The following is a 20174-nucleotide window of genomic DNA, read 5'->3' as shown; positions in this document are numbered from 1 at the left end:
AGAAAAAAATTGGAAACAAGGGAACAAAATAAAAAAGGGGAAAAGGAGAATAAGAAAGAACAGAGCCAGGGGGCAACAAACACACCACAGATGTTGCTGCCTGATGCAAGCAGCCAAAATTCTGGGATGCTTTCCCATATGATCCTCTCCCATCGCCCTCCTCTGTTGATCTGTCTTCCGTGCTTATGCGTCTGAGGAGCCAAGGCAACACAGAAAGGCTTCAGCACAACATAAAGGCGTTTGATTTGAGTTTGACTGAGATGTTCTATTTGTAGACAGGCTTTTTTTTTTTTGCTTGTTAGAAGCACTGGCAAAATGCCATGAGGTCCATTTCCTGCGTCTTCTTCAAATCCGAAGGCATGTGTGGGAAAATATGCAGTTAAAAAAAAAAAAGAGCAAGATGTATGTTTCTCCAAAAAAAGAGTCTTATTCTTGTTTAAATAAATAATTTTAAAATCCCTGCATTTGTAGAGCACCAGGTGGAGCTCAAAGTGCTTTAAGACCAGTTCAAATATGATAATCTAAAGAAAATGCAATAAAATAAATAATGATCCCTCCCAAAATGTAAAAATACAGTAAAATAAATTATAAAACCTTTAAAAATAATAAAAAACTAATGAAATAATAATAATAATAAAGAAATAAAGAAAAACAATAAAAAATATTAGACCAATTTAAAAAAGCGGATGCCGAACTAAAACTATAAAATAAATAATACAAATTAAAACCAAGAAATAAATGAATAAATAAAACAAGATACAAATAAATGTATAATAAAGATTAAAGGACCAATTAAAGCCAATCTAAAAAGATGTAAAGGGTTTTTAAACACATGTCCCATGTTACATGTACTGTATGTGTCCAATAACAAGGAGGAGATAAAGTGTTATATTGTGTGAGATATTTCTGTTTCTAGAAATAGAAAACGTTAAATGATTTGACTGCACAGAAGAAAACGATGAGCTAATATTCTACATTTGGTTGTCAGGAAAGGGAATCCTGTTCCCAAATGTAAAAAACTATTACATTATTCATGCTTTTGCAAGCTTGATCTCCTTAAAACCTGGGATTTCTTTTTTTAAATGCAAACTTTGCTGCACGATTTATGTTCCTCCAAAAAGGCTTGTGTCACATGGGTGTCCAATAAGGAGGAGGAGATGTAAAGTGTTATATTGTGTGACATATTTGTGGTAATAGAAATAGAAACTCATAACTGCTTTTCTATATCAGTAAATATTGTAAATTGAATTGTCAGGGGGTGAGTTTGGAGAGGGAGTCCTGTGCCCAAATGTTACAAAAAGCCAGTAAATTATTCACGCTTCTACACACTTGGAGCTCCCTTAAATCCACTTTGAAACCGCTGCCGTGTCCTTCATGTTTGCTTTCTAGTCGGGGGACTGTCTGCGCGCCCTCAGTGATGCGTCACATGGGTAGGTGCGGTTTGCGCTGCGCAACTCTCCAAATACTCCTCATTTGTCCATTAGTGAGCTCGGGAAACAAGCACATCGGGACCATCTATGATTTGATGGTGTAACTTTTTTTTGGTTATATATATGTTGTTTTGGATTTCCCTGTAGGGATGGAGTACACATCTTTTTCTTAAACAGCCAAGACGTCTCAGTGAGTAGTTTGAAACTGTGATGTGGAGCAGCTGCTGCAACAGCCACCATCTAACACCTCTGGACAGGCACCAGGTTACTCACATCCAAATATGCGCGTAATTGGAGTGCACTTGCGAGGCATCCCTTGCAACCCATGCGGGATAACGTCGTCGTGATGTTCAATACTTCGGGAATTGAGCTCACTTTTACTAAGAAGGAGGATATTTCCGAAGTTATCAATGGCTCTCTGCAGCTTCTGTACGACGCCTTCACCACCATCGGTCCCACGGCCATGTGGAACCAGTCTTGCGGGGAGCAGCTGCAGGATTTCGGGCGTCCGGAGAAGATCATCATCGGGGTGATGCTGGCCATCATCACGGCGGTCACTGTCATGGGAAATACGCTGGTGGTGATCGCGGTGTCTGTGGTGAAGAAGCTGAGGCAACCTTCAAACTACCTGCTGGTGTCTCTGGCAGTGGCGGACCTGTCCGTGGCCATAGTGGTGATGCCGTTTGTGATAGTGACAGATCTCACCGGGGGAAAGTGGCTTTTTGGAGAGGTGTTCTGCAACATCTTCATCGCCATGGATGTAATGTGCTGCACTGCCTCCATCATGACCCTGTGTGTGATCAGTGTCGATAGGTAAGTTGCCAAAGTTATAGTAACTAGAAAAAAGCGTGATAATTTGCACTGGCATCAACATTACGCATGAAGCATGGGCGGTTCTAGGGAGGTAACTCTGCTTGGAGCCCCCTGTGGCCCCCCTCCGAAAGAATACATCCATGATAATGCATCTGATCGTGTACAATAAAATAAAATAGCCTAAAACGCAGGACTCAGGAGCACAAACATAGGGTTATTTTAAACCAGCTGTAGTCTTGATTGAGATTACAGGAATGCCCAAATAAATGTATAATAAAGATTAAAGGACCAATTAAAGGGGATGTCGCAAAAGCCAATCTAAAAAGAGGTAAAGGGTTTTTAAACATATGTCCCATGTTACATGTACTGTATGTGTCCAATAACAAGGAGGAGATAAAGTGTTATATTGTGTGAGATATTTCTGTTTCTAGAAATAGAAAACGTTAAATGATTTGACTGCACAGAAGAAAACGATGAGCTAATATTCTACATTTGGTTGTCAGGAAAGGGAATCCTAAATAGCCTAAAACGCAGGACTCAGGAGCACAAACATAGGGTTATTTTAAACCAGCTGTAGTCTTGATTGAGATTACAGGAATGCCCCCCCCCCCCCCCCCCCCCCCCCCCCCCCCCCAGTAATGTAATTAAATAAATTCAAAGTAAATTACTCAAACAAATTCTGTTACTTAAAACAAATACCTACACATATTAAGAACGTCTGGCTGCATAGTTAAAGTATTCATTACCCCAAACTGCATTAATGTCAAATGTGGAGTAAGAAATGAAACTAAAACTCACAGCTGTATTTTAAGCTGCTCTATGAAGGGCCAGAAACAAGTTCAAGCTGTTCAGCAATGAATTTGTTTTTGGTACAACGGAATGATATTCAAATACATCACCGTACATGATCAACTATTCCTCTGTGCGGATAAAACCACTGAACCACAAAATGAATACGCAGAGTGTGATTAAGGAAAAACTGAGGTGGTACAGGACCTCTAAGAGATGCAGAATCCGAACACAGGGACAAACAATGACTTCAATTAGATCCAACATGACCATAAAGAGATGCATTTATCAAAGAGATGGATATTAAACAGGACTATAGACCTACAGAACAACCAAAAAAGGGACGTAAAAAAGAATTGACATATGAAAAACATCCACAAACACATGCCTAGAGGTTGTTGCTTCCACAAAGAGGATACATCTGTATTGACAGTTTGCAGAACATGAATACACAGACATGTGATTGAGGAGAAACTGAAATACCACATACACCACAAAGTGACAGAAACCAAAGGCACACATTTGACTTCAGAGAGACGCAAACTGACCATAAAGAGATAAAGAAACCAAAACAAGACACACAGAACTCACGTAAAGACGAGCATGCACGTAACAAAGAGATTGATATGAAAAAGGACTCTAGACATACTGAACAACCACAAAAGGGACGTAAAAAATAATACAAAACATCCACAATAAGATGCCTAGAAGAGGATGCAGCTCCATTACCAGTCTGCAGAACGAATGAACACGCAGACTGTGATTAATTTGAGGCTTAATTAATTTGCCTGACCGGATGATGAGCTGTGTTTCCTGTAATTACGCTTGATTTGCGCCGATGGACCTTACAGCTGCTCTGACATTGAGACCTACGGATCGGTTAGGCTCACACCGCACCTGCTCTCTGTCAGTGTCTCACGCCCCCTTAACCTTAACTCGTAGTGCTGCTAGGGGAAGTTCATTTCTGAACTACAAATACTGTTTCGCTTTCTCACTCAACGTACGAAAGTTCTTTATTGTCAGATCAAGTCGGGCCTTTTCTTGCATCACAGCAGCTCCTTCTGCAACATCAAACAAGCACAAATATCAAGACGCTATACAAGACTGAAGACAACATGTTCAGGAGCCTCTAACGTACATTCGACTTTTGGATTCAACTCTGTGTTTAATTTTAGGTGCACAAAGGAGAGCTTCAGTCTCCCTTTATTAAATCGTGGGACCATGTATCTGGTAGCAATTCATCCTCACTGTTCAGGACCTGGTTTGGGTCAGAGATGATGTTGTTGGACAACGTCACTATTTTATTATGGTCTGCTGATTCGTAGAGTCTCTCTCAGGGTTGACCTATAATCTTTGAGCAGATTGTGAACTGGTGGAGCAGTTTTGAGTATGAAAATGAATTTCTTCGTCCCGGGGTTTTGCTAATCTTTCCTGAAGTATTCATTCAACTTAGCTCCCCATCGCCCAACAGTGAGGTGCATTACATTCCACATTCAACATGGGAAAAGTAAATTCATTCATCGAGATGCACTCTCACTATCTCAAGGAAAGTGTATTCATAACGCACCTTTCAACACAAGGCAATTAAAAGAGCTTTACCAGAAAAAAAAGACATCAAGGGTTTAAAGAATCATTAAACAACAAAGAATAATAATAATACTTTTATTTATAGAGAGCTTTCCTTGGTATTCAAAGACACTTAATGGGCAAAAATTCCTAAAAATAACACGCTTAAGATATATGAAACCCAAGGATTTAAAGCAGTTCTGAAGAGGTGCGTTTTTATTTTAGATTTGAATGAAGACAGCTGTAGTATGGAATAAAATACATGCATAGAAGTTACAGTGCAGTGTGAGATTATAGTCTTCATCCTGGATTTGTCTCAGGTGTGCTGCAGCTCTTCTGCAAAGTGCTCATCCTGATTGCTTTCCACACATGAGACATTTCCAGTGCTCCCACTATAATACACATTGGATGAAGTGTCAACTGATCGTTGTTCTGCCTCAGTACCCGTATTGAAGACAGGGGCTCATTGTAGTTTTGACGGTCTGATCAATCCTCCAGCTGATCCATCAGGTGTTGTTCCCTTAGTGCATTATGTGTATGCATGCTTCCTGCTCGTGGGAGAACTGTGGGAGGGGAGGTAAGTGTTCCTGAGGAGGGTAATGATATTATGGGAGGAAGTGGATCCCAGATATCATTGTGTGATATACTGTAATTGACAATGTGTTTGGAGCCTGTTGGACAAAGGGTTAGGTCACAGAGAGGTCACAGAGGTCACGTTATTGGACACTCACTCCCCAAGGAAGGCTAAAACACATCATTTGTCAATCTTATATTTTAGTTGTTCTATAGGCCACTAATTCCCAAACACAATCGGACAAATAATATCAATTAAGAGTGCGTGAAAAACATTTAGCAACGCAGAATAGAAATTTAAACCAGGGGATAAACGTAATGACTGAGTGGTTGAATTAATTAGTCAAAAATATATCAAAATATCTTCAATTTTAAGCTTTAAATGATTGGATAATTGTTTAAAATAGTCCAAAGTAATGCAAACGTATTTTAAAGTAAAGTAAGCCGGCTAAAAGAGTTCAAATAACTACCTTCAATAATTAGGAAAGAGTTTAAATAACTATCTAAAAATAATAACACCAATAATGGATAAATATGTATTACTTTTAATAAATACTAAGTTAAAAATATCATTATAGACGGTTAAAATAAGCTAGAAGTAAGCTATCGTGATGAATATATAGCTAAAATCAACCTCATAAACTGTTGAAATAGCGAATAGTAATACAGTATGGTTAGCAGAAAGGTGTGTTCTAAGGTATGGTTGGAATAGTAAGCTAAACATAACTTTATACACCTTATAATGTTACTTATATTTATAGGACAGGGTTGAAAACTTTAGATAAAAGTAACTTTATGGATAAAAAGCTGAAATACTTTACTAAAAAGTGACGTAATAAATAGAGATTGTTAGAATAATGAGCTAAAAGTAACTTTATAAATGGTTGAAACGTAAAACTTCTCTACAGATAGAAGTAGTTGGCTCTTTGTTGAACATAGCAACCTAAATATTACCAGTTCAAATGGATGAGTTACCAGTATCCTCTCATGAATAATGTAAGAAGGGTTGTTCTATACACCCGCATCGCTGGAGATTTGTCCAATCTGCTTCGACCTCCTAGATCTGCATTTTGAAAGAGGTATATAATAATGAATAACATTAATGTGTTAAACCAGCCTCGGTTTTCATTCTGGTGGAGCCGAGGTGGTGGGATGGCCAGAGTCTGTGATGAGTAAACAGATTTGCTCTAATACTCAGACGGGTCAAACGCACCCACCTGTGAGCGCGCACGACTGAGGAGACAGAGTAGGAGTTTAAATCTGCTGCCGTGAAATCAAAAGAACACCCACTGACCCAAACGCTACTGGATTAGCTTCCTGAGTCTTCCTGCTTCCAGACCGAGGGGCGAGAAGTACTCAAGTAGTCAGATCTTGTACTTGAGTAAAGTAGAAGTACTCAGATCTTGTACTTAAGTAAAAGTAGAAGTACTCAGGTCTTGTACTTGAGTAAAGTAGAAGTACTCAGATCTTGTACTTGAGTAAAAGTAGAAGTACTCAGGTCTTGTACTTGAGTAAAAGTAGAAGTACTCAGATCTTGTACTTAAGTAAAAGTAGAAGTACTCAGATCTTGTACTTGAGTAAAAGTAGAAGTACTCAGATCTTGTACTTGAGTAAAAGTAGAAGTACTCAGGTCTTGTACTTGAGTAAAAGTAGAAGTACTCAGATCTTGTACTTAAGTAAAAGTAGAAGTACTCAGATCTTGTACTTGAGTAAAGTAGAAGTACTCAGATCTTGTACTTGAGTAAAAGTAGAAGTACTCTGATCTTGTACTTGAGTAAAGTAGAAGTACTCAGGTCTTGTACTTGAGTAAAAGTAGAAGTACTCAGATCTTGTACTTAAGTAAAAGTAGAAGTACTCAGATCTTGTACTTGAGTAAAAGTAGAAGTACTCAGATCTTGTACTTGAGTAAAAGTAGAAGTACTCTGATCTTGTACTTGAGTAAAGTAGAAGTACTCAGATCTTGTACTTGAGTAAAGTAGAAGTACTCAGATCTAGTACTTGAGTAAAAGTAGAAGTACTCAGGTCTTGTACTTGAGTAAAAGTAGAAGTACTCAGATCTTGTACTTAAGTAAAAGTAGAAGTACTCAGATCTTGTACTTGAGTAAAGTAGAAGTACTCAGGTCTTGTACTTGAGTAAAAGTAGAAGTACTCAGATCTTGTACTTGAGAAAAGTAGAAGTACTCAGATCTTGTTCTTGAGTAAAGTAGAAGTACTCAGATCTAGTACTTGAGTAAAAGTAGAAGTACTCAGATCTTGTACTTGAGTAAAGTAGAAGTACTCAGATCTTGTACTTGAGTAAAGTAGAAGTTCTCAGATCTTGTACTTGAGTAAAGTAGAAGTACTCAGATCTTGTACTTGAGTAAAGTAGAAGTACTCAGATCTTGTACTTGAGTAAAGTAGAAGTACTCAGATCTTGTACTTGAGTAAAGTAGAAGTACTCAGATCTTGTACTTGAGTAAAGTAGAAGTACTCAGATCTTGTACTTGAGTAAAGTAGAATTACTCAGATCTTGTACTTGAGTAAAGTAGAAGTACTCAGATCTTGTACTTGAGTAAAGTAGAAGTACTCAGGTCTTGTACTTGAGTAAAGTAGAAGTACTCAGATCTTGTACTTGAGTAAAGTAGAAGTACCAGAGTGTAGGAATACTCTGTCTCAGTAAAAGTATTCTAAATGTTCCTCCAGTGAAAGTAGAAAGTACTCTCCTCTAAATGTACTTAAAGTAGCGACAGTAAAAGTAGTCATTGTCTGATTGGTCCATTTCAGAATAATATCTCTGATATGTTTTATAATGATTGATCATTAAAGTGTTCTCAGAGCTGGTAAAGGTGCAGCTAGTTCTAATGGCTTTGTATACTGCAGGGTAGCTGCTGGATTTACTGCAGGTGAACTAAAGTCTGATTTAAGGGAGATTATATTTACCATCTTTAATCCTAATCTGCCTAGCAACTAAATAAATGTAGTGGAGTAAGTACAAGTACCTTAAATTGAATTTCAGTACAGCACTTGAGTAAAAGGACTTAGTTATTTTCCACCTCTGCTTCGAGACAACTTAATCATAGTTCTCTGAGCCGTTTCTGTTGTTCTCCCTGAAAACAGACTCATTTGAATTAGAATTCAGTGTGTGTTTGGCATATGACTCACAATGGGAATCTTAGAGATAATTCATCAGGATGGGAGTTGCCAATTAGACCCATGATTAGCTGTAATTAGGGCTCTCTTGCTGTCATTTAAGGCTCCCCAAGGACATGCATTTTAAATTTAAACCATACAGTAGCTGCAGATGAGGCTCAGGTTTGAACAGGTTTTGGGATTATATATATATTCTCCCTGAGGAATATGATGCTCTGCTGCAGGGGGATATTGATTGTCTCTCTGAGCTCCTTTAGGTTGACTGAGGGCAGCTTATATGTATATGTCAATATGGACAATGTGGTGCTGTATGAGTGGTCCCCTGGTGTACGGTGGATGAGTTTATGATCCTGCACGGACTTGACAGGCTTTCATAGAGAGTCTCCTGGTGGAATACACACCCTCTGACATTCAGTATCCACTTAACACAAACCTAATCAGCGCCAAATTAAACCACTGTAGGGTCCTGGGGACAGAAAGAAATGGTAGGGTAATATAATCTAAAACATATGACACTACATACTGATATACACCTGAACATCAGCAGGAGAGGACTCTTTAAAGTAGAGACACTACATACTGATATACACCTGAACATCAGCAGGAGAGGACTCTTTAAAGTAGAGACACTACATACTGATATACACCTGAACATCAGCAGGAGAGGACTCTTTAAAGTAGAGACACTACATACTGATATACACCTGAACATCAGCAGGAGAGGACTCTTTAAAGTAGAGATACTACATACTGATATACACCTGAACATCAGCAGGAGAGGACTCTTTAAAGTAGAGACACTACATACTGATATACACCTGAACATCAGCAGGAGAGGACTCTTTAAAGTAGAGACTCTACATACTGATATACACCTGAACATCAGCAGGAGAGGACTCTTTAAAGTAGAGACTCTACGTACTGATATACACCTGAACATCAGCAGGAGAGGACTCTTTAAAGTAGAGACTCTACATACTGATATACACCTGAACATCAGCAGGAGAGGACTCTTTAAAGTAGAGACTCTACATACTGATATACACCTGAACATCAGCAGGAGAGGACTCTTTAAAGTAGAGACTCTACATACTGATATACACCTGAACATCAGCAGGAGAGGACTCTTTAAAGTAGAGACTCTACATACTGATATACACCTGAACATCAGCAGGAGAGGACTCTTTAAAGTAGAGACTCTACATACTGATATACACCTGAACATCAGCAGGAGAGGACTCTTTAAAGTAAAGACTCTACATACTGATATACACCTGAACATCAGCAGGAGAGGACTCTTTATAGTAGAGACACTACATACTGATATACACCTGAACATCAGCAGGAGAGGACTCTTTAAAGTAGAGACTCTACATACTGATATACACCTGAACATCAACAGGAGAGGACTCTTTAAAGTAGAGACTCTACATACTGATATACACCTGAACATCAACAGGAGAGGACTCTTTAAAGTAGAGACTCTACATACTGATATACACCTGAACATCAGCAGGAGAGGACTCTTTAAAGTAGACTCTTTAAAGTAGATTCGGGGAATAAATCGTGATAATGTGGAAAATAATTGGAAAAATAATAAAAAGACTACTATGTGTAAAGTTTTTTTAAATCTTGAATGCCAAATCAAAGTACTTCATCTTAACAATTATGAAAAAATCAATCCCTGCTCATTGATTCGCAACAGCTCCCTCCATCCCCTAATAGACCCGGAGATATTAAACAGATATCATGGGGTAAACCATATGGGGAAATCTCCGTTCCCTGACAAATTTATATCATCTGCATCTACTTTCCACCCGGCCCTATTTAAAAACCCATTATGATTCAAATAAGCGGAAATTACTTTTCAACTGATGGAATAATATTTCACTTTAATGGATAAACAAACAAAATAATCTGACCTGAATTCTAAATCTAAAAGTCCGACCTATTGCCTCGTTTCCCCCCCCCGGATAAATCAGCATTAAAGTCACTTTTAAAATCTACTTTCTCCCCAAAATAACAGCAGGATTTTGATACACTACTCTTCAGTGGTATTGATTTACTGCATGTGCAATGGTGGATTTATGGCTGTGAAGGCCATGCTTATGGATGAGTACCCATTCAACACCTCCAGCCTCTTTAAGTGGAGATTCAACAGTGCAGATTGACCCCCTCACACCGCGGCATCGACCCATGCAGACACAGCAGAAGAGTCCAGTCTGAGTGCTGGGAAGTGATTAAAAGAGACCTGAAATATGAAAGCAGTTTTGCAAGATAACCCAGCATGCAAAGCAGCTTTAGTGCCAACTTCCCCTTAAAATAGTTAGTATCCCTTTTGGCTACCGTCACTTCTTACCTTCACTGAGAGTCATGTGTTGTATGCTCAATAATTCAATAGTCAAATATGAATGATTTATTCACCACCGTGGTGAGAGATGGTAGCCCTTTTTGTGTAGACATTTAGTGCCAAGAAATAGAAGCCAACCAAATATATCCTGTTTTAACTGTTTGTGAACTTGTGGAAACCCGATGGGATGTAAGTCGAGAGAAATATCACATAACTGCAGCACAGTAAACTTTTCTGCCAAGGTTCAGACTGCAGAAAAACACAGTGTAGGTGTGATCACACCCGTAAGCTTCTGCAGGGGATTGGAGGGAGGGAATCAGCCTGTAGCGGCAGCCTTTAGATGACAGCAGGATTACCCGCAGCCTTCACATGCCAACTGGTGTGTAAATGATGAGCCGAGTTCACACACAGCTCACACGACGATGACCCATCCGCAACGGCTGACAATATATATTTTTTGCGAGGTCGGCGAGTAGGTTTGTCCCGAGAGAGACAGTTAGTGCAGCCGGGGAACATGCACCACCCGGCAGCAGCAGCAGCAGCAGCAGACACAGATGACTTGACCTAGCTGACTGTTCCTCAGGTAATACGATGTGACGCCTGAGCTCCACTCTCTCAGGCACTTTCCACTTCCCACTTGTAGGCCACCTCGATGAAATGTGGAGGATTGGAACATTTGCTGCTCGGGCCAGTGGGATCAGAGTAAAAGCACTTCATGCTTGTAAGGGAAGGATGAATCGAGACAAAACTTTTTAGTATTTTTAGACTTACAGTGAAGGCTTGTGATTACAACCACTTTCCAGAGAGTGCTATATTTTAAGAGAGTTTAGAGCACGGATGTCTAAAGAGAAGGGGATACAGCGTTGGAGGCGGGACCCTGTTGAAAGTGTCTCAGTGGTCTGCTTACGCCTCCAGTCCACAGCATCATGGTCAACTCGGCTCAGTCAAATAAATGGAGTAACTCTGGATTTAACTTTTAGCTCATTTGACAACTTTTAGACTCTACTGATTTAAACAAGAGCCATAAAAGTGTTCGGACTGAATAGTTGATTAAGTAAAAAACATATCTGCTAATTTACATATGTCTCTCTCCCAATGTAAGTCAATGGGAAGACTTTTTGGCCACTAGGAACATTTGCTTCAATGCCCGGCACATTTCCTTGGGAGTTCAGAAAGCTTCAAGAGACGCTTTTATTGTACCTACTGCTGTTTCATACTGAGAAGTCTAACCACTGTGGTCTTTAAAGCGGAGACAATTCTAGAATTTACTGGTTTCAGATCACCATTATTATGAAATGCTGGGAGGAAGACATTGCACAAGTTAATCATTAATAAGTGCTGCTTGTACTGTCGACCGCAGCTCAGTTTCCGTCCTGTTTGACTGTCTGTTTGACTTGTGAGACGTATTTTCTGCTGATCGTGTGGTCAGATGGAGCGGTGTGTCTGGGAATGAGCTCATTCAAAGGGGGATGGGGAGACTGAAACAGAAAGTCGTAAGGGGGACAATGACGTCAGGGACTTGATGTTTGTTGCTTGACTTGTAATATATTATCATGGATTAACGGTCACTGCAAACATTTTTAGGTGAGTGATCGTTAGAAATTCTACTACGTAAGCTATCATTCTTTTTGGTTCTTGTCGTTGGTTCATTAAACACAGATATTTTTAGCTCTGGCTTGTTGTCAAAAAGCAGCATTCGGTCAATTGTGGTATGCTGCATTTACGTCGAACAGAAGATACCATGTTTATCAGATCTCAACTTGCTTTTTGTGTAGTGCAGAAGGGAGTAGTCCAGTGCAATTTACTATAAGAAGGAGAAAAACATTACCAACAAGATATATATGCACAAAAGTGTTTTAGGACAAGGAATCTTGTATGTTCAAAAACTAAATCCATTTCTGACTCCGATCATTCAGAAATATCTGAAAAACCAACATAGGCGGTTCATGACGGCCCGAGTCAATCACTCAAGCTAACTGCACCCTAATTACATTCACTGAAAATGTAAATAACCCACTTTATTACTGTCTGATGTTGTCAAATGGAACAAACAGTTTCATTTCATGACCGAACATTTCCCTTCCTCACCTCCCACGGGACATTTATAACTCATCCACCATCATACACGATCCTAGCATTCAACTAATCAATAACATGTAAGTGTCTTTAACTCTAGAGGGTAAGTTATGTTGTTCTAAACCACGGTGCACAATGTCAATGTGTGGCCACATGCATGTTTCCATTTCCTTTATTTCAATTTTCCCCACCCTTTTGCTCTCCCTGTGTTCATTGTCAAGAGACCCTACTTTTTTGAAAATAGTTCAAGGAAATTGGTACTCAGCGAGGTGCAGAAATGCTGAATGTTATCTGATGAACAAAACAGGAAGAAGAGGAAGAATAGAACAAGGCTAACAGTCTCCGGCAAAAATAGCTGCCATTGGAGGCTGAATTTAAGACCCAGTGGTGCCCTTGAGCTAAATGCTAACATGAGCGGGCTAACATGCTCCAAATGGCTAATATTCTGATTTCTCAGCAGGTATACATTTTAAAAACACACATGCTTATATTTGTCTGCATGACATTTCATTCAAGTATGTTGAGACATTTCACTGGCAGAGGGAGAACTATACAAATAAAGCCTGCACTCTCTTTCTGAACACATACATGTGTATATTTTTAACAATACTCTCGTTACTTATCTGTATGTTCTTTTAGTTTGAAGAACTCTAGAATTTTTTATTTGTTACTTACAATGTGTGTTTCATATCGCTGTTTTTCCTCTTTGTTGCTGCTTAAACATTCAAATTTCCCCACCGGGATTAAGAAAGGTACATCTTATCTTAAAATACAAATGCTTGGGCTAAATGCTAACATTAGCATGCTAACATGCTCACAATGATAACATGCGGATGTTTAGCAGGTAGCCTATAATGTAGGGTGACCAAACGTCCTCTTTTGCCCGGACATGTCCTCTTTTTACATCCTGTCCGGAGCGTCCGGGGGGGTTTTATAAATTCATGAAAACCTGGTTTTCACTGTTGGGACCATTAAAAATTGACTGGCGCTTCCCCCCACCCCCCAACAATCGCAAGTGTCCTCTTTTTCGCCACCTCAAATCTGGTCACCCTACTATAATGTTTGACATTTGCATGATTTTGGTTTAGTTTGCTTGCATGTTAACAGTAGCTGTAGTTGTTGAGATGCTTTATTCTGGACCAAAGTTGTAATCCTGCAAGCTACGTTGCTAGCATGGCTAATTTCAAACCAAAACAGTGTTTTCTCTCTGTCTAGATAGAAGATAGAATCGGAGGATGAAACCCTCTTTATTAGTCACATACATGCACACAGCAGAGCACACACAGTGAAATGTGTCCTCTGCATTTAACCCATCCTAGTACTAGGAGCAGTGGGCAGCTATCGTGCAGCGCCCGCCTTCAAGTAGTGCTACATGTTTCACAGTGCATTATTTTGACTACTGCTCCTCATAGCTTTGTAAGAGGAATGCTTAAGCTGGACAACTAAGAAGAAGAAGAAGGATAATAAGGGACTTAGTCAGGATTTAATGACAGAGAAAATATTTGAAACTGCTCCTCGTTTTTTAAACAGCACAGCTATTCATGCCTCACTGACACATGATCTGCTATTTGATTTATGTTCTTGGTTTATGTGTTGTCTCTGTAGGGAGCCACTTAAATCGGATTTGCCTACGCAACTAATCAGTGAGCTCTTGAACCAGATCCAGCTTTGCATCATATTTGAGTAGTAGTAGTAGTAGTGGAATTGATGGATCAGAGACTGAAAGGAAAAGAGTGTTTTCCCCACTGAAAATGAGGTTATGAAAGGGGGTTATTTTGGGCTGTTCTGCTGATGTTTTGAATCACTAACTAATTAATTAATGTCCCTTCTTTTGGGTAAAAAATACATTCTAATCCGAGTTTGATGCTTCTGTTTCACTCTCTTGATCTGAAATTATAAACAGTTGTTGATGTTAGGGAGGGAGTTTGATCAACACAGTGGAAAAGAAAACTGCAGGAAAAGCAGGGGATTCCCACGTCATTCCCAGGAAGCTATTGTTGCACTTTACTGTGCATTTTGACCCAGAGGATGATGGATTAGTAGGCAGTCCACAGATAGAAATCTAAGGTTTGTTTCCACCAGTTTGTCACCCTATTTACCCCGCAATCTCACGGAACAAGAAATATAAAAGGGCAAAGTGACTTTAGTGTGGCATTAATCATGCTTTGTGTTTGCCATAACAAAGGTGCTGTCCATTATTCATTAAGATTAAACAAAAGGAACAGCTAAGCAACAAGATAGTGGGTTTAATGTTAATGAAGCCGAGACGCTCGTACGATCATCATGTGGTGGATAGCAGTTTGGTACATAAAGCATATTGACGCTGTTGCAAAATAAGTATGCAGCTCAAGCTGGGGCATTCGGTTCATCTGTGCACATGAACTTAATATTTGTACTCTCCATTAAATCAAGCATGAATGCAATACACAATAACTTTTTTATTCTGTGACTAATCCTGTGCATCCATGTGTATTATTGTTTAAAAGATGCATGAAGTGAAAGTGTCTCTGTCTGAGCACAGTACTGTAATGTGGCCAAAGGCTATACAGCTCATAAAAGCCATTAATGAATTGCATCATATTTCTCTCACTCACTCTTCATAAATGATCACTGCTCCGAATCAAACAATACAGTCAATCACAAACTCATTATCCAAGAGGAGTGTATGATTGAAATGTTTATTGGACGTCGGTCAACGTCACTTTAAAGTCAAAACAGGTCCCAAGTCATGTAGAAGCTAAGAAGTGGGGGATTGAACCCCCCAGCGCTGAGCAGAGTTCATATTCCAGCTGTGATTCAGAAAGAATTGATTGATGCCAACCAGTCACTGCCAAACTGCCCTTTAGCAAAACACTGAATCCCATAACTGACCACTAACTGGGTCATCGCACTAAAGGCAGCGCTGCACTCTTTGAAAAACCTCATTGTGGATGTGACAGCCGACCGGGGAAAGCAGAATTCAGTCCCAAGCAACATCAAAAGTAATCCAGAGAAAAACTGCTCGGATAGGAAGTTCATATTAAACAGTAGCTGACCCAAACAACTGATCATCTTCAATTGAACTGGGAAAACCCAAGCCAATTAAGAAGTTGGAAGACTAATTATGGCTATAATGACTAGCAGCATCTCAAATTAATATCTGAACCTCAATAATTTAAACCCAGTTGATAAGAAATCCTAGAAAGACTACTCATGGCTATAATGAATCCCGAATCGACCAATCAGAATCAAGTGTTCGATATCCAGCAGCAGTGTATAACATTTTAAAATGTGCTCCAAATGGACCATTGATTAGCACATTAATGCACCAAATATCATAAAGCTGCTTTAAGGATATTTCTGATGCAAATATTTCAGTTTTTCTGAACGCAGGACTTATGTAATGCAGTAGTTTTACAATTTAGTGTTCTACCTAAAAGGTCTGCCAACACTGCTTGCATGTATGTCAGTCCCCCCTGGATGTGATAAACCCTTAAATGCTAACATCAGCATGCCAACATGTTAAGCCTGTTCGCATGTTCTAAATAGCCTTAAACATAAACCCATACAGATGAGGCTGATGGAAATGTCATGAGAAAAGTCATAGAAAACTGACCACATTAAATTGTCTGGGGACCTTGAAGGTCTGCAAGGAATGTTGTCCAAATCCACCAGGAACATGTTTCACTGGATCAGAAGTGAGAATCTTGACTTAAAACTGAGGAAAAGTTCTTAAATTCCTTAACGTTTGTTAAATGCTTGAGCAAAGTCTGATGGTAATCCACCCGACAGTTGTTTAGATGTTTCTCTCTGGACTCAAGTGTTAGAATAAGCACTGTAATCCCTAGAGCAATGCAGCTAGCAGATACAAAACAGTAAAACTAATATTAGGTGACTTAGTCAGTGTTGATGGATGGTTTATGTGTGTGTCATGGGCAACATTGAGCCAATTTCTGCATTGTAGTTAAGCCTGTTCACATGCTAACTTGAACTGAATAACCCTCAAAATAGGCTAAACCCATGCAGATGTGGCTGATGGAGAAAAGCTAAAGTATGCATGTTAAAGTTTGCTGAATGCTTGTGCAAAATGCCATGGCAACGCAGCTAGCAAAGATAAATATATTAGCTTGCTAACTCAGTGTGTGTGTGTGTGTGGGGGGGGGGGGGGGGGTGTTGTGTCTGGGAGGATGTAGTCTACAAAGGAGTAGCTCCAGTGGGACAAAGCAATGTATTTACCATGCTCTATGTCACTGCAAAGTCAAAAACTGTGTGTGTACAGCTTAATGCCCAACATACAGTAGTGTTTGTAAAAACAGAGCCAATGTCTGCGCCTAACTTTAGCCTCTTCACGTGCTAGCATGTACAAAAGTGCCTTAAACATAAATACAGATGTGGCTGAAATGAAATGGCCCAAAATAATGTTAAATGCTTCTGCAAGACGTCATGTGCAATCCATCCAGCAGATTTTTACACATTTCTTTCTGGACCAAAGTGTTGGAACAAACACTGCAATCCCCAGAGCTGCGCAGAAAGCATGGCTAAAAATATTAGCTTGCTTTCTCAGAACTGTGCGCCAGTATTGGAGGATGGTGTGGGTGTGCATGCGAACATGGAGTCGATTTCTGCACCTTAGTTTAGCCTGTTAGCGTGCTAGTCCTAAACAGCACCAAACATAAACCCATACATGGAATGGAAATGTAAGAAAAGCCAGAGGATCACCAAATACATTGGGATGAATTAGCATGGTTACACTATTTGTTTGCTATCTCAGAACCATGTGCCAGGATGGTGTTGGTGTATTAGTGTCTGTGAGGATATAGTTTAAGTGAGTGTGTTCCGTATTTACTCTCACTATGTTCAAAACAGTGTGTGTACAGCTTAATGCTCAACATACAGGACAGTTGTGTTTGTGAACACCGAGCCAATGATCTGGCTAGCACAGATGGACGACTTTAGTGTCGCTTAATCTCCCCAAAATCTGGTGTGTAATTTTGTGATTTTAAGCCACAAAGCTTTGGTGACATTTAGTCCACAGCAAACTACTGTAGCTAGAAATATGGACCTTGATTTTTTGGTTCATCTGATCAAATTCTGCTGTTAATCCCTATGATTTGTTGACTGTTTCTCACCTATCATTACGTGCACAACAGTGACCTTTTCTTTTACACCGGATCCGTCGTATCAGTATTATTATCTGGTTTCCCCAGCATTGCTTGCTCACCCATAAATGCCTTTCATTTATCTACGTTTCAAATGTGTTACGATCAACCCTGGAAATGTACAAATGTGATACTGTACACCTAAATGTGCTTTGCCAGGAAAGAGAGGCTTATTAATTTCACCCTCTCTCCGCTCGAGATAAACAGCCGTAAAATTGCTCCCGTAATGAATATTCCTGTAATCTGTCAGAGTTTATCCTGCTCAGTGCACACTGTGCTCAGACAGGAACACAGTTTCCTTATCCATATCTTTTGTTCCGTGGTATTTCATGTGGTGCAAAATCTAATTACATTCAATTAACTTTCCTGTCCCCAAAAAACATTAATATCAGTCTTGCTAATGTAAGCAGAAAAGCTGCTTTTATCAATTTTTCCTTGAATCATTGCTTCTTGACAAGCTGAACATACAGTCGGCCTATTCCCGTTTCTCCATTTTTAATCAAAATGGTTCTTTTAAATAATACTACTTAACCTGCCCGTTATCCTCGAGTCGACACGTTTTCAAATGTTACCTTTGTCTGAAAAAGTTATAGCCGTATCTAGAGACTCTACATACTGATATACACCTGAACATCAGCAGGAGAGGACTCTTTAAAGTAGAGACACTACATACTGATATACACCTGAACATCAGCAGGAGAGGACTCTTTAAAGTAGAGACACTACATACTGATATACACCTGAACATCAGCAGGAGAGGACTCTTTAAAGTAGAGACACTACATACTGATATACACCTGAACATCAGCAGGAGAGGACTCTTTAAAGTAGAGACTCTACATACTGATATACACCTGAACATCAGCAGGAGAGGACTCTTTAAAGTAGAGACACTACATACTGATATACACCTGAACATCAGCAGGAGAGGACTCTTTAAAGTAGAGACTCTACATACTGATATACACCTGAACATCAGCAGGAGAGGACTCTTTAAAGTAGATACTCTACATACTGATATACACCTGAACATCAGCAGGAGAGGACTCTTTAAAGTAGAGACACTACATACTGATATACACCTAAACATCAGCAGGAGAGGACTCTTTAAAGTAGAGACACTACATACTGATATACACCTGAACATCAGCAGGAGAGGACTCTTTAAAGTAGAGACACTACATACTGATATACACCTGAACATCAGCAGGAGAGGACTCTTTAAAGTAGAGACACTACATACTGATATACACCTGAACATCAGCAGGAGAGGATTCTTTAAAGTAGAGACACTACATACTGATATACACCTGAACATCAGCAGGAGAGGACTCTTTAAAGGAGAGACACTACATACTGATATACACCTGAACATCAGCAGGAGAGGACTCTTTAAAGTAGAGACACTACATACTGATATACACCTGAACATCAGCAGGAGAGGACTCTTTAAAGTAGAGACGCTACATACTGATATGATCCTGGACCTGATCAGAATAGGACCTGTTGAAAGCTTGAATTGTAAAGTACATGACAGAGACTCATATCTTCCGTGTGTGCACACGATGAATCCTACAAAAAGAAGAATACGTTTATCTGTGGCAGGTGTTCTGTTGTTCTGAGCTGCGTTTTGAAATATCACTGAGATTTTCATGACCCAAAAAAACAAAAGGTCAGTGAGAGAACACGAGTCGGAGGGAAAAAAAACACAGACTTCATGTTCTCCTTTCATCGTAGCGACTCAGAAACAAGTTGCGTACCACTCCTTCTCACCAGCCTTTCTTGTATTTGCAGAGACACAAAATGATGCCCTATAATGGGCCTGATGCGTCCACTGCTGGCTGGATGCCACACTAGCAGAAAGGAGCTGCCCGTGGTATCCTTGGTAACGAAAATTGTCAAAAAATGAAGAAAAACCCTGAAAATGTCAGAAGTAAAAATGGGAGTGGAGTGGAGTAAAGTATTCCTCCCCCACATCAGAGACATTCCTCTAAGCTTACTTAATTTTCCCGAATTGTCCTTTGATAGAGAGTGTGTGGAGAACCGAAGGGCAGACGACGAAGATGAAGGGGCTCTTCACATTAGGAAGAAAGAGAGGAAGATAGACACCCTGGCACCTTACAGACTTGAGTCGTTGTATAATAATGACTGTGATGGAGCATAAATATTTAAGTGAGGTCTTTGGGGTTCTGCTAAATGAGTTTGAAAGGAATGCTGACCACAGTATTTAAACATTTTGATGGGCAGTAATAGCACTTCACATGCCGTAATACACACATATTAAAAATGTTATTCATGAACATAATTCTC

At 39.6% G+C, this 20174-nt stretch overlaps 1 protein-coding gene across 1 annotated transcript in view; it reads left to right on the top strand.

The window, feature by feature from the left end:
• Positions 1 to 1499: 1499 nt before the first annotated feature.
• htr7c (5-hydroxytryptamine (serotonin) receptor 7c) overlaps positions 1500 to 20174 on the top strand; it is a 38449-nt gene continuing 19774 nt past the window's right edge. The window contains exon 1 of the mRNA XM_063896480.1: positions 1500 to 2243. Coding sequence (XP_063752550.1) covers positions 1756 to 2243 — 488 coding nt within the window. The 5' untranslated portion in view covers positions 1500 to 1755. The remainder of the gene's footprint in view (positions 2244 to 20174) is intronic.

This window comes from Eleginops maclovinus, chromosome 12, assembly GCF_036324505.1.
Source record: "Eleginops maclovinus isolate JMC-PN-2008 ecotype Puerto Natales chromosome 12, JC_Emac_rtc_rv5, whole genome shotgun sequence".
Classification (NCBI taxonomy): Eukaryota; Metazoa; Chordata; class Actinopteri; order Perciformes; family Eleginopidae; genus Eleginops; species Eleginops maclovinus.
This window is presented reverse-complemented; position numbering and strand designations above follow the sequence as displayed.